The sequence below is a fragment of the Sebastes fasciatus genome, chromosome 18, assembly GCF_043250625.1.
Source record: "Sebastes fasciatus isolate fSebFas1 chromosome 18, fSebFas1.pri, whole genome shotgun sequence".
In the NCBI taxonomy this organism is placed as follows: domain Eukaryota; kingdom Metazoa; phylum Chordata; class Actinopteri; order Perciformes; family Sebastidae; genus Sebastes; species Sebastes fasciatus.
The window spans coordinates 5,513,385-5,529,567 of record NC_133812.1 but is presented as its reverse complement, the minus strand read 5'-3'; the positions used below and the strand labels follow the sequence as shown (position 1 = coordinate 5,529,567).

The window sequence follows — 16,183 nt, the reverse complement described above, 5'->3', positions numbered from 1 at the left end:
GTATGGAAACTAGATGGCGACCTCTAGTGTTATAAAACTATACAGTGCAATGTCATATACAGTATATGAGGGGTGGGAAGTAAACAAAAATGAATTGATAAAAAATGGGGGTGATTAAAATGCTTGTGAAAAATGGATGTGAAATGAAAAATGGGGTGATAACTTATCAGGTGATTCCATTAATTTAAAGCTGATTTGACTAAAACAGTCGTGATATGATGAACACAGTCATAGTTTCATCATTTGCAACATCTTACATTCATCATTCATCTTTAAAAACACAAAACTGGCATTTATCATTTAAGGAAAGTGGCCTCAAGGGTGGAATTTGTGTTACTTACGCCCTATCAAAAACAAAAAGAACATGTGGTTTTTGATTGATGAATGGCAGACAGTTGATAATCAGATCAACACTGTTTCAAATAAAATGTCAATCTAGCTTATCATATCAATTGACAAGTTATCACTCTATTTCTCAATTCGCATACATTTTCATCACTTTCATTATTAATTCGTAAGCATTTTCATCATTTCCTTTTTCTTTAATTATTTTTTGTTACTTCCACCCTTGAGGCCACTTTCCTTAAATGATAAATGGTAATTAAGTGTTGTGAATGATGAATGTATGAAGGGGAGAATGATGAAACATTTTCAGTGTTGGAAAGTGATGTTTTCGAACATTAGTAGAATGTTTGGACTGAATTTATTATTATTTGTCCTCAATAAGGTTAAAGAAGGAAAAAGGACGGATACACTAGCTCTTGTTCATATGGATGTTATGTAATAAACAATAAAATCAAAACATATTATCTACCTTTAGAGGCCCCCTTCAAGGACCCCTGGGATGTCCACATGTAGGGCACTCATCACCTCCTGGGCCGCCACATACGTTGAGATATTTGTTCCCTGAGTTAAGTCCCACTTCCTTCCAGACTGCTTACAAATCCTGCTTCCTTTAGAAGTACAGACAAACCATGACTCTGGTGAAAGCATGTGAATGGGAGAGAATTGGGTACATACTGTAGCATGGGAAGGGTTCTCTAAGAGAGCTTCAACTCTGGGAACAGCAGTCTGTTAATTAGCCAAATGTGGGTCAAGAGGTCATAAAGAAGCAGTTCATTCATTGGTGAAAGACTGAGAGGAAGAGGAAGTTAAATGTTTAGACTGTAAGACTCCTCAAATCCTCCTCCGTACTCTACCATAAAAAATAGTTGTTCTCTTGTGTAGCATAAAAGGACGACAACTAGCATTTCGTTGTGCAACCCTGTGTTGTAGCCGCGTCGACAGCAATATTCCGGGCTGTTGCTTGTCTGTTTATAGCTGTACTTTATGGTACACATACACAATCACATGAGTTGATGAAATGATCTTTAGTGTTGGTGTGCGAGCTCAGTGGTCAGCCACAGACGGGGAACGATAAATTAGGAGAAAGTCACAGAAAATGTAAACATCTTTTTTTTTTACTGTCTTGAAAATGCTGAAATCTGATTGTGTTTACATAATATAATATTACATTGCATATACTGTAGTTCACCACACACCCTGCAGCAGATAGGAAAAGTTATATTTTAGTAGAAAACATTTTTGGGGTATAACTCATGAGAGATAAGCAAAAAACAAAACTATGCAATACATGAACAGAAATTAAGACAAAAATAATATGCTAAAATAGGATGAAAGAAGCAATGATGCATTTCTTGCAGATAAAGTGAATATTTATCTGCGCTTGCAGCAAAAACAAAATGCATACACAGATATTCTGAATAAAGCCAGTGGTTTGATTAGATGCGAGGCAAAAATAATAACAGCAAATTCACAATAAAATGCTATAAACATAACATAAGGGAAGTGCTATGACGGAAAAGAAAAAATGTTTGCTATAAAAAGATTGAATTGAAAGGCAACGGATGTGATTTAATCATAATAAAAATATATATTTAGGGGGGGGGGGGGGGGGGGGGAATATGTAAACGCTGTTGAAGTTACTTTAAAAAAAGGCATTTTTGGTTCTGAGCAGCAAGCACTTCATTAAAGAGCAAAGCTTTGGACAGCGAGGTCATTCTCTAAGACTTTGTAGTTTATTTCTCAAGTCACATGGCTCTGACAAGGCCGCTGTTCTGATGGGGGAACAGGGACGGGCAGAGCTCTACACATGTACAACACCTGAGGTAGAGAGTGTCACAGGGCTGCAGAGGAAAGTACACCGACCCCACAGGGATCCAGCGTTGGCGCACTGTTTTCCAAAAGCATCATCTATCACTGACTGAGTGACTTCCTGACACACACACACTACCTGTAGGCTTTAGGAGACGTAGAACAGCAAGCGAACACACTTTCAGCCACTTTCATTTCAGTACATTTTGGTCTTCAGCAAATGAAATCAAGGCTTTAGGCAAATGCCCGTCAATTACAGCATGACATTCTCCACAAAAAGTTAAAAAATAAATACAATATGAAAACATAAAACAAACACCTTTCTATTGAAGGTTAATGAACTGGGCACAGAGTTAATGATTAACTTCACCGACTACTGGTCACGTAGTCAATGATTATTCATGTTTCTCACTTCCACTTACTCCCTAATGATAAGATTGTGTAATTAAATGTGTAATAACTTCTTTATAAAGTGGAGAGGAACTACATATGCACCAGTGTTTTTTTTGGTCCGTTTAAGAGGTCATCCATCCAAGCAGGTGATCTGTTGTTGACACGGTGACGGTTGGTTTTACGACCTGGACCGCGTTAGCTTACTGGGCAAACTACATTCTCTTTTATATACCAGGAAGCACATGAGATTTTTCCACTTCAACCAGAGGCACGGCATTGTAAATTTACGTCGCACAATGGCTGAAAATATTGGACCAAATTACAGAGAGAAAAAAAGACTCACCGCTAGTTGTTTTAAAAGGAATACTGCTTAATGGTAATACTACAGTCAATTAAAAGACATAAACAAAACACACAATGTCAATATGTTCCTTATGAATCATTATTTAGGCTCATAACTGAAAGCTGGTGTACTTCTGCTGGCTAGGAGTTTTTATTGTGACAGGAATAATTAGACATTTTGGGAAATACGCTCACGAGACTCCAGGAAGTCTTTGCACGCTGCCAGTAAATAGTCCGACACATAACCCCCCCCATAACACACCAACTTAGCACTTTTACATTCATGTTTTTGTATAGATTATACAAATGGGACCATCAAACATATTCATTAGTTTAAAGATGCTGGAAGTCTGTTAGCTTCGGACAGAGCCAGCCTAGCTACTTCCAGTCTTGGTGCTAAGCTAAGCTAACCTGCTAGCTTTATATATCTAATGGACAGATATGAGAGCGGTGTGATTTTCTCATCTAACTGTTGGCAAGAGAGCAAAGAAGCGCGTTTCCCAAAAGGTCGAAATGTTCCTTTAAAGATATTAATGTAAAACACTGATGAGGTTTCTCAGGCACACAGTTCGATTACAAGTAGTCCCTATCACAGTGAGGGCCTAATTAACCCTCTACAGGGCCCCCAGGGCCTCTGTTGACTCCCCCATCCCTCCCACTCTCTGTGGGTTGTGTTTGTATTAGTTAATAATTAATCATTAGTTTGTGGTAATTCCATAAACCACAATTTTATGTGGGAACATCCACCATGTAAGCTTAATATAAACTTAAAGGGGACATATCATGCTAATGTTCAGGTTCATACTTGTATTTTGGGTTTCTACTAGAACATGATTACATGCTGTAATGTTCAAAAAACACAGTATTTTTCTCATCCTGTCTGTCTGAATGTACCTGTATTCACCCTCTGTTTGAAATGCTCGGTTTAAGAGCCTGTCTCTTAAAGACCCCCTCCTGAAAAAGCCCAGTCTGCTCTGATTGGCTTGAGAGAAAAATATGGTGTACCTTTACAAAGGTAGTTCTCTTGTCGCTGTGGGGGATATATTCTAATGTCGTATTCACACCAAGTATTCACATACAGCGCCGTTGCACTGACTGTGTCTAGCAAACCACACGTCGCTACTGCGGTATGAACCCAAAATAAACAGACTGGGCTGTGATTTAATTGCAATAAACGGATCAAAATGATGCCGAAATAACTACATAATGATGCTGATTTGTAAAAAGTCTGAATTCATGCTTTGTCGGGTCTGTCCACAAGACGACAATAAAACAATTTTTAAAATGTTCATTTTCTGAATGGAGTTTGGATGGATCAGTGCCAGGTTATGCTAAGTCATCTAGGCATAAATACGGCAGCGACGTTGTTGTTTCTAGCATAGACAGTCTGTGGTTTATACACATACATTTATACACAGAGTTTCGTCCGGTCTCTGTAAATATATGAGGTGTTATCGTAGGTCCGAAGACGCAAATATTTTGGAAATATTTCAACTTCCACGAATACGAGATAATTTCAATTTCGCGTCATGCTCGTCGCCCGGCGTGAATTTGCATCTATTCGCCTCTTTTCATTGACTTTGTATGTAATCGCGGCGCGCGAAAAGTTCGCTTCACGCTTGGTGTGAATGCGCCATTATAAGCCTACTTGTGCCATAGGAAGGGGAGCCAAATCTGAACGGTTTGTTGAATCACATGTTTTCTGATCTAGACAGCCCACTAAAAACTGACTGGGTTGTCTTATTTCACAGAATGTGGGTTGGTACCCAGATACCCAGATGGATGTGCACACGCACTGAAAAAGTGAGTTTTCATGATATGTCCCCTTTAAATAATTAAGGCCTTAACTGTAGATTTTACCTTGGGCCCCCTACACACAGTGGGACTATGTAATAATGCAGGTGTTTCATTTTATACTGTGCTTTAGTGGTGCATACATGATTACCAATCTATTATGCAATTAATGAATTACCACAAGCTAATTGTGGTGAACGTGGAGCCCTTTGGGGCCCCTGAGGGTCTGGGAGCCGCACCGTGCCCAGTTGGTAATCCAGCCTTGAGTACAGTCCGTTGTAAAAAAAAAAAAAGATGAGATTTCCTGGATCCAGCCTGGAGGACAGAGCTGCTTGTCTTGAGATGATGCGTCGGTGTTTCAGACAGGATGTAAAATCATAAAGCTGCTTCTCTTAAAGTCTTAACACTAATAATGACCTCTCAGAGCACTCTGTTCTGTATGTCCCTTTGAAATAACACATCACCCCTCAGACAGCATTTACAATTTAGGCTTTCAGACGGCGTTAACAGGAGAATCCTGTCTGAGGGTACACTGGAGATGGCAGCTTTAAGGAGAAATCTTTAGCAGACCAGTTTGCTTTCTTTGACTGAGGCTAAATCAAGTTATGTTCCCACACGCGACTGGCTTCCTGTCTTCTATAATCCAATATGTGTTCTTTTTATGCCACATCTAAATACATTAGGTAGAGATGAAAACTGATTGGCACAAGTCCACCTTTCCCTTAAGAATGCCACCTCACAGTGTGTTTGGTAAAAGAGACACTGGTTAAAGCTGTGACACTGCATTCATAGTAAGAACAGCGCGTCTTCTTTCCCTTGTGACAAATAAGAAATGTGCAGGTTTCTCAATTTTCATTTAAAACTTCAAGTTTGCCTGTTGTAAGATTAGTTCAGTCAAACAATCTGATGCATAGTTCTTCGGGATCACATTCATGTTAAACTGTACTCCCCCTGTATCTGATATGTTTCATCACTTTGGCATGTTGTCCTACTGAAGGCAGTCATTACAATCTTACTCATACTGTGTCTCAGTACTCAGTCTGACCCCTGACCTCTGTCTCTCTCTGTCAGTCTGCTCAGCGGGGGGGGGGCTCTTTAGAGGACAGACTCTCCGGTTCTGCTCTGCGCGTCCTCCAGAGCCTTCTCGTTCTCGATCATCCTCTGGGTGACGTCCTGCTCCTTGTCGAGAGCCGCCTCTTTCTCCCTCCTCTTGCGCCTGGCCTCCACCCACGGTATCAGACACAGCACGGCTCCTCCGAAGATCGGGGGGATACCCGCCAGGTAGAAGGCCACGTCGTAGCTGCCCAGTCGGTCCCTCAGGAAACCTGGAAGCAGCAGAGACAGGGAGAGGTGTTATTAAGATTTCCAACTGGTCAAAGTTGACTTAAAGCTGCAGTGGATGGAATTGGAGCAAGTTATTTTTATAAAACGGTCACTATATCCTGACAGTAGTACATGAGACAGGTAATCTGAAAAAATCATGTGCCTCCGTGTCCTCCTAATGGTATCTGCAAGTAATAAGGTGGCACACTATAAAAATAATAAACACTAGGTGGTGCAAAAGAGCTGTGAATATCAGTGTGGTAATACTACACTGGGATGCTGCCTCTCTGTTGACAGAGGTCAAAAGGCCACTATAGTTGTTGCACATGTTCCATCTTCAGTATAACAATAAAATGTGATATTTCATTTGTGAGACCGACTGGTAGAAATAGCAGGGGATGAAGGAAGATCTCACAAAATAAGATATTTATTTCTGCAACTCTAAAACGGTTAAATATTGTTCCATCAACCACAGATATTAGGCCTTATGGTAAATGATGAAGGAGATTCACAATAATTATGGAGTGACTGACTTTACTACAATGATTTATTCATTAAAAGATGGACAAAATGTATAATACATTCATTTGAATAATGAAAATATCAGCTGGTTTGCCTTCTCCACCTTACTACATCCCCTTTTCAGTTGTAAGATTTAGTATTCATGGGTACTATGTAGCTGTGTATAAACTAGGGCTGTCAATCGATTCAAATATTTAATCGTGATTAATCACACATTTTTTATCTGTTCAAAATGTACCTTTAAGGGAAATTTGTCAAGTATCTAATAATCTTATCAACATAGGAGTGGACAAATATGCTGCTTCATGCAAATGTATGTATATATTTATTATTGGAAATCAATAAACAACACAAAACAATGACAGATATTGTCCAGAAACCCTCACAGGTACTGCATTGAGCATAAAAAATATACTCAAATCATAACATGGCAAACTGCAGCCCAACAGGCAACAACAGCTGTCAGTGTGTCAGTGTGCTGACTTGACTATGACTTGCCCCAAACTGCATGTGATTATCATAAAGTGGGCATGTCTGTAAAGGGGAGACTCGTGGGTACCCATAGAACCCATTTTCATTCACATATCTTGAGGTCAGAGGTCAAGGGACCCCTTTGAAAATGGCCATGCCAGTTTTTCCTCGACAAAATGTAGCGTAAGTTTGGAGCGTTATTTAACCTCCTTCTCCCGTTTCATATGATGAGCCCGCTACAACCTAAAAATTGCCAGGTTGCATTAATATGTTAAAGAAATTAGTGGCGTTAAAATGAATTTGCATTTTAACTACGATAGCCCTAATATAAACATTTTCTGTCGGTGCTTTTCAATGACGTAGATGTGATGGAATAAACAGCGAGATATTTCGCCTTCACAGAGAGGTCAGAGGTCGGAGGAAGTAGGGATTTGGAGCTCATTAAAAGTCTCCAAATGTACTAAACCACCATGCTTGACTCCAGTTTGAACATATTCTGTATGACGTGAGCATACAGACGTAGGCAAAGTTGTTGGTAACGTTCCGTTAAAGAGAGAAAAACCCACAATGGTCACTGAAATAACTTGAAACTGACAAAAGTAATAATAAATAAAAATTCACTGAAAATTAACTAATGAAAATCAGATATTGTTTTTGAATTATGGTTCAGCAGAATCATTTAAAAAAACAAACTAATGAAACTGGCCTAGACAAAAATGATGGTAACATTAACTTAATATTTTGTTGCACAACCTTTTGAGGCAATCACTGCAATCAAGTGATTTCTGTAACTCTCAATGAGACTTCTGCACCTGTCGACAGGTATGTTGGCCCACTCCTCGTGAGCAAACTGCTCCAGCTGTCTCAGGTTTGAAGGGTGCCTTCTCCAGACAGCATGTTTCAGCTCCTTCCACAGATGTTCAATCGGATTTAGATCCGGGCTCATAGAAGGCCACTTCAGAATAGTCCAATGTTTTGTTCTTAGCCATTCTTGGGTGTTTTTAGCTGTGTTTTGGGTCATTATCCTGTTTGAGGACCCATGACCTGCAACTGAGACCAAGCTTTCTGACACTGGGCAGCACATTTCGCTCCAGAATGCCTTGATAGTCTTGAGATTTCATTGCACCCTGCACAGATTCAAGACACCCTGTGCCAGATGCAATAAAGCAGCCCCATAACATAACCGAGCCTCCTCCATGTTTCACATTAGGTACAGTGTTCTTTTCTTTGGATGCTTCATCTCTTCGTCTGTGAACATAGAGCTGATGTGACTTGCCAAAAAGCTCCAGTTTTGTCTCATCTGTCCAAAGGACATTCTCCCAGAAGCTTTGTGGCTTGTCAATATGCATTTTGGAAAATTCCAGTCTCGCTTTTTTATGATTTGGTGTCCTCCTCGGTTGTCTTCCATTAAGTCCACTTTGGCTCAAACAGTGACGGATGGTGCGATCTGACACTGATGTACCTTGACCTTGGAGTTCACCTCTAATCTCTTTGGAAGTTGTTCTGGGCTCTTTGGTTACCATTCGTATTATCCGTCTCTTCAATATGTCATCAATTTTCCTCTTGCGGCCACGTCCAGGGAGGTAGGCTACAGTCCCATGGACCTTAAACTTCTGAATAATATGTGCAGCTGTAGTCACAGGAACGTCAAGCTGCTTGGAGATGGTCTTATAGCCTTTACCTTTAACATGAAGGTCTATAATGTTCTTTCTGATCTCCTGAGACAACTCTCTCCTTAGCTTTCTGTGGTCCATGTTCAGTGTGGTACACACCATGACACCAAACAGCACAGTGACTACTTTTCACCCTTTAAATAGGCAGACTGACTGATTACAAGTTTAAAGACACCTGTGATGCTAATTACAGGACACACCTTAGTTTAATATGTCCCTATGGTCACATTATTTTACATCTTTTCTAGGGCTACCATCATTTTTGTCCTGGCCAGTTTCATCAGTTTGTTTTTTAAAATGATTCTGTTGAACCACAATTCAAAAGCAACAGCTGATTTTCATTAGTTAATTTTCAGTAAATTTTTATTTATTATTACTTTTGTCAGTTTCAAGTTATTTCAGTGACCATTGTGGGTTTTTCTCTCTTTAACGGAACGTTACCAACAACTTTGCCTACGTCTGTATATCATATATTGAGTGCACTGACACTTGACACACATTGATTATTCCTGCCTTACCTGCGATGGGGGGCCCCACAGTCATGGGCACGGACATCAGGCCCAGCAGGAAGCCAATGGCCTGGGATACGTCGTTGTCCCCGACCAGCTCGAAGGCGATGGGGGCCATGATGCAGATGAAGCAGCCGTCGAACAGCCCCATCAGCAGGCACACGGCAATCAGCCCGCCGAAGATGTGGCACAGAGGGATCATCATGGACATGATGCCGATGACGAAGAAGGAGGTCACCTAGAAGGACAGGACGGAGAGAAAAAAGTGTCCTTGTAGTAGATTTTTATTTATCAGGGTGCAGTTTCCTTTCAAGTTCAAGTTAGTTTGGATTTCAGTGAAGAGTTTTAGTGTCACATGATCATCTAGATGCTGTTTCAGAAGAATTAACTGAAATCACATTTAGTCATCTCTTTTGCAGTGTGAAATAATGACAATGTGCTTTTTATGCTGTAACAGACAAAAAAAAAGCTATTTAATTTCAGTTGGACGCTGGGACCTTACTGGTTGAACCAGTAAGTTATGAGTTGAGAAGTACAGAGGCGACAACCACACCACCGAAGTGTGTTTCCTTAAACTTCGAGGCCTGGCACTGACCTGCAGGTAGACTTTGTTGACTCCATTGACGTAGTCCGCCACCCTGCCGAAGATGAGACGGCCCACGCCGGACGTGATGCCGATGCACATGAGCAGAACCTCTTTACTGGCGTCTGCTCCAAAACGCTCCTCCACATGCTTCATCTGGGGACAGTTAAGGAAACAGATGAACACAGCTGACTCATGACTCCCTGAGAAAAAAAGGAATGTTAACAATGCAGAAGAGGAAACAGAAAATCCAACGGTGGAGATTAGTTCAGCTTTCTATATTGCGCTTAAGAGCCCTTTGGGGAGATGATGCCTGCTAGACGTCAGCGATGACATTTTCATAGAACTCACAGTGATGAGTGTGACAGCTGTCTTGTCTAGTCTTGTCTCTGGTAAATGGCATCCAGTGGTTTATTAGGGGCAGTGGCAGCAGCATGAGTACACAGTGTGTCTCTGTACACCAGTGTAGATAGTAAAGGGGACACAAGCTCTGTTCCTGTATAATAATACAAATCTGAATGTTGTGGTTTTAGAGCGAGGTGTTATCTGTAATCTGTAACCTGCTATCTAACTTAAGTCCTCAGTATCGAGAACGCTGGTCTGTATTGATTAGATTTGCATTGAGAGCACGGATCACATCAAAGCTCCGTGCTTTAAATGACTAAAAGCGGCAAGAATCTGGCGATACGATATGTCTCATGATACTGGGGTTACCATTCAATATATTGCAATACTGTAAGCAAGGCAATAGTGTATATTGACATTTTTTAAACCTAATTTTAGGAAAACTGTCATAGTATGATCACATATTATGTACTTTTAGTCCCCGGAACTACTTTTAAGGAGCTAAAAGGTTCCTTCAGCCCACTGTTGTCTGTCTTTCCACCGCGGTCTAAAGACCTGTGAAGATTAGGCAAATTAGTCCGCTGACGTATGAAAAAGCAACGTGACGTGTACCGAGGAAACACCCTGCAGCCTGCAGTTGAAGTCGCCTGTTTACCCTCATCCTAAAACGGTCCTCAATCAATACTAGAGTACTCCTTTGTTTTATGAATGGAGCGGTACAGTTGAAGCAGCGGCGCTGTGTTTGTGTTTCACCAATCAGCAGCGGTCATCCCTGCAAACTCCACCCTGAAAGTTACGATACTTTCAGAAAGTACTACCCCCCCGACCAGGGCCTTTTTGGGGGGGTAAGAAGGCCCCATAAAATGTCCTCGGAACTTAATTTAGACCCTGGTCCCTGCGGGTCAAAACGCAATAAGTTCCTCAAAAAGGTTCTTAGTTCACAAATCACAGGGGCTTTAACACAGGTCTGTAGCCTGCAGAAGATCTGAGGTAGAGCAGATGCCATACAAGATGGGATTGCCAGCATAAAAATTGCATTGCAGTGCTCAGTTGGAAAGTAAATAATATTTATGAAGAGAGTAAAGAACAAGGGGGCCTAATCCTGATCCTTGAGGAACACCTTCATCAGTCATCTGGACACTTGTTTTGAAACCATCTGCAACAGACAGTCCCACTGTAAGCAGAATCATCAAAACGTATCTATCAAGATGTTGATTAATAGTATCAAAACCCTGGAAGAGATTTACACAGCGTTAATAATGTCAGTTTATTAGCAGGACATTATTTCCTTTACATTTTAAATTACAATGTTTTCATGCTGAGGACGCGGGATACTTTGAGTGATGAGTGTTTTTTGCAGAAAACGGGTTGTATGTAAGGTTTTGAAGTGTTTGGCAGTGACTTAGTGATTCCACTGCTCTGTACTGTGTCAGCCAGAGTTTGTTGTTGCTACCATGTCAAAGCCTAATATACATCAGCAGCCTTATCCAACTTGTCCATATTTCAACATTCCTCTTTTATCTTCCGTTTTTTGCTGCCGGTGAATGTTAGATTAAACTTCAGAATCGGGGGCGAATTGGGACGTTACAGTTGCTCTTATATAAACATAAAGAAATGTAAGAAAATAGAAAATAGGGAGTATGTAACATGTAAATTATGTACATAATGCTACAATATATAACACAATATATGTAGAGAAATATAAGTAACTAGAATTGCACTCTGAGAGCGCAGACCTCCACCAAGGTGCCTGACTTTAAAAACAGATCACAGCTCACAGTTGGCGGTACCGTGAGGTGGTCGGCTTATTATTAACATGTGTGTTTCCGTGTGATTCTTGAATCCGGATCAGGATCCGGATCGCCGGCAAAATGGAATGGATTGCTCATTGTGCCACACCCCACCCCTCCAGATAATTTCATTCAAATCTATCGTGAACTTTTAGAGTAATCCTCCTAACAGAAGGACAGACAGACAAACCAACAAACAAACCAACAAACAAACAAACCAACGCCGGTGAAAACATAACCATACCAACCAAACCAACCAACATAACCATAACATAATAAAAAAAGAAAATCTACAAATAAGTGCATTAAGACATAATATATAACATAGAACCACAGTGCAAATAAGTAAATACAAACTGCTGAGACTTTCAGACTGTTAGAAAAGCAGCCCAGATGTCCTTTTTTCCACACTATGTGTCCCTGCTGACCCCAGAGCAGCAGTCTGTGAGGCCCAGAGTTTGAGAGCCAGTGAGAGAAGAAGGGCCTGCTGTGTAGAGCCCCGCCAGCTACTTCTACCTCCAGGCAGACAGCAGCAAAGGGCCTGCCTGTCTGCTGCCTCTATGGCCCCCCCCCGCCTCCCCCCGCAGGTCACACATCCAGCTGCAAAGACCTCTGGATGACTTTTCGTCTTTGTCAATACGCCACGACAGCATGCCCTGTGTTGAGGAGCGGAGGGGATTCTGCAATGCTGCAGGCAGAACGACTGGAGGCTCAGCGTGTGCAGAGTAACTAATGATACACACTCACCCAGGGAGGGCTGACTCCAGAGACAGGCCAGATGTGACTGGCATTCTCCAAGCTGGAGAGTTTGAGACGCTCTCATGTTTAACTGGCTACCGCTTCTTAGTTAGCTTATCATTCGCATTACCAGGCATATATATCTCTTCTCCTCCTCCCCCTAGAAATAGTAAATGAATAAAGAATGCTGTTTTTGATCAGTTTTCTTCACCAGACAAGGTAAAAGTGAGCATGGCTCACATACCCCCGCTCACCGCTTGATCCCTAATGAAGTAGGGCCAAAGGTTTTGTCCTTTTGGAACTAATGGAATTAGTCTATTGAGCAAAATCTAGCTCGTTATTAGCTCACCTTCCTCAAGTCCAGGGGGTCCAAAATTTTTGAAATTTTGGACCCTCTGGACTTCTAACCCCGAAACGGCACAGCTAAACCACACTGTCAACCATCATATCAAGTTTGAAGCTCCGAAGTTAAATAGTTTCCGAGTTCTGTTCCGGAAACGAAAGTGTGAAAAGAGAACGGACGGACGGACGGAAGGACGGACGGAAGGACGGACAGACGGAATGACGGACGGAAGGACAGATGGAAAGACGGACATGTGGATTGCTATATACGCCTGACTACGTTGTCGTGGGGGTATAAAAATCATGAAATACTTTGAAATTTGGACTGTCAATCAATTAAAATATAAAATTGTGATTAATCGTACATTTTTTATCTGTTCAAAATATACCTTAAAGGGTACAATGACAAATATTGTCCAGAAACCCTCACAGGTACTGCATTTAGCATAAAAAATATGCTCAAATCATAACATGGCAAACTGCAGCCCAACAGGCAACAACAGCTGTCAGTGTGTCAGTGTGCTGACTTGACTATGACTTGCCCCAAACTGCATGTGATTATCATAAAGTGGGCATGTCTGTAAAGGGGAGACTCGTGGGTACCCATAGAACCCATTTACATTCACATATCTTGAGGTCAGAGGTTAAGGGACCCCTTTGAAAATGGCCATGGCAGTTTTTCCTCGCCAAAATGTAGAGTAAGTTTGGAGCGTTATTTAGCCTCCTTCACACCAGCTAGTGTGACATGGTTGGTACCAATGGATTCCTTAGGTTTTTTCTAGGTTCATATGATGCCAGTATCTTCACTCTAGTCTTAAAACTGAGCCCGCTACAACCTAGAAATTACAATTTGTTAATGCGTTAAAGAAATTAGTGGCGTTAAAACAAAATGATTACCTTTATTTTAATTATTATTTCATTATAACACGTTATTATCGCGTTAACTTTGACAGCCCTATCAAAAATATATATATATTATATATATATTTAGCAATTTCCCTGTCGACTTCTACATAATGATACACATTTTATGGTCAAGAACCTCAATTTCTGTGTCAGAAAAAATCCTTTTCCTGGTCTTCCTCTTGGTAGTTTGTAAAGAACAATTGATCAGCAGACTCATTACTATGCAGAAACACTCATGAGGTGCTTTGCATTAACCAATTTATGGCTGAATGTGGGTGTGTAGAGGGCTAGATAGGAGGGTGATCCGGACATTTCCAAGTTGATTTGGGATTTATTACAGGAAATTGTGCACTGGCAGGCATACGCGCCGTTTTATAAATCAAAATATTGTTTGGCGTGTGTACATTTCCTCATTTGTACGTATGCAAACATTTAGTGTTTTATAAATGAGGCCACAGGTCAAGTGGATCATGTAGCCGAGACACAAGATAACACACAACAGAGGTCGGAGCAAAATAGCCCGTTGATAAGCTTCCTCTGGTCAGTTCTATCTCTGCTGTTCGACTACTGGACAGTGGAAATCTATAAAACATGGTTCCTCTGTCATAGTGAGCGGCTGTTTAAACGCTGCTGGATGTCTCAGAGACAAGAGGACATTCCCTATTGAACTCTCTGACTCATTCACACGCTGCATCAATAATGTCTGTTATGTATTCGAGGCTTCCTGCGAGGTTGCAGGATGGTGCTGTGTCACGTGTCGACTCATTACAGATGAGAGGCGACTTCGCCCCTCCTCTGTCTTCGGACTGATTAGATGCTCCTATAGATTCACCACTGGTTATCTTAACCTCATCTCCTGTGTCAGCCTGTGTCATGCTGGAGCTTATCACGGGGCTTTGGCATTTAAACATAAGCCTGCTGCTGGTAGAAAGAGTGGGGTGAGTTGAGCCAGTTTTTACTTGAGGCGTCTTTAAAGTGAGGGAATGACAGTAATGTCTCCAACTAAAACACGTACATATATTCAGGATGTGGTGCATCACTTTGGATCTAAAATAAACAGTTTTCAAAATATGACTTTCCGAAAAAAGTCATGGCTCAACTTGCCCCCAATGAGGGGTAAGTTGAGCCGATGGAGAGGATAAATTAAGCCGTATCAGTACGCGTAATCTATTAATTATACCTGTCCATCACTGAAGCGAGCTTATCAAAAAACTTTCCCACATTGTGCCTAAAGTCAGCTGCTCTTCAGAGAGACTGCTAGAGGAGTGTGTCATGACAGATGATGGAGCACCCTAAAACATGTACCAATCTCGCCCTAGAAAAGGTTTAAAGCTGATTCGCAATTTTACATTGAGATTTACATTTAAATTAAAATTATTATCTCAAGATAAATGGCTCAACTTCCCCCAGGCCTTTTGGCTCAGATCACCCCGTCACGGCCATTTTAACAAACTTGTATCATCCAGCAGCTTAGAGCTAACGTCGTGCTAACAGTATAGCCTCATATTGTAACTTCCTAAAGCACTAACACATCTGTAACTGTTCAGACACAAGAATCATGACTCCTTTGAAAATAAAAACATAACTTTGAACTGCAAAAAACTGCACTGGGCTTTCCATTAACTACAATGTAAACCCATCCGCGGAAACGGTGCAGTGGTGACGTAGTTTAAAGAGCGAAAGAGACACACAGCTATGGTGGGATTGGAGGTGGATGGGTCCAACAAACACAAGGCTTTCATCCAGGAGACCGCTGTTCACGTCCCGTGCGTTAAGTTTCACGTTCACATTTCAATCAGCTGCTCGTTCGTGTCCCGCCAAGTCACATTTTCACAGTAAAAACGTAGTAGCTTTAAGCCTAACCATGTAGTTTTTACCCAAACCTAACTACGTGGTTTTGTTGCCTAATCCTAAGCATGTGTTTAAATTTGATTCACAACATTAAGAACGTGTTTACTGCCAGTGAAATGTGACGCCAAGGGATCTGACAAAGCGTCAGTATGTGACGAGTCGGGATGAGAACGTTCAACTTCTAACTACTTTTTGGCTCTACCTCTTTTCCCTAGATCCACACTCAACCACTTCCTACATTTCCCATAATGCCTTTGACCAACAGAACATGCCTGAATTTAAAGGGATAGTTTGGATTTTTTGAAGTGGGGTTGTGTGAGGTACTTATCCATAGTCAGTGTATTATCTACAGTACATGACGGTTGGCACGCCCCCAGTTTGGAGAAGCAGACAGGAATACCAACACGGGATCAAAGCAATGTACTGCTGTGGACGGGGGCAGCAGCT

At 41.3% G+C, this 16,183-nt stretch overlaps 1 protein-coding gene across 1 annotated transcript in view; it reads right to left on the bottom strand.

Moving 5' to 3' along the window:
* Positions 1-1,442: 1,442 nt before the first annotated feature.
* The window catches only part of slc16a10 (solute carrier family 16 member 10), a 47,013-nt gene continuing 32,272 nt past the window's right edge, over positions 1,443-16,183 (bottom strand). The window contains exons 4-6 of the mRNA XM_074616100.1: positions 9,777-9,920; positions 9,191-9,419; positions 1,443-6,008 (exon numbers count right to left, since the gene is read on the bottom strand). Coding sequence (XP_074472201.1) covers positions 5,779-6,008; positions 9,191-9,419; positions 9,777-9,920 — 603 coding nt within the window. The 3' untranslated portion in view covers positions 1,443-5,778. The remainder of the gene's footprint in view (positions 6,009-9,190; positions 9,420-9,776; positions 9,921-16,183) is intronic.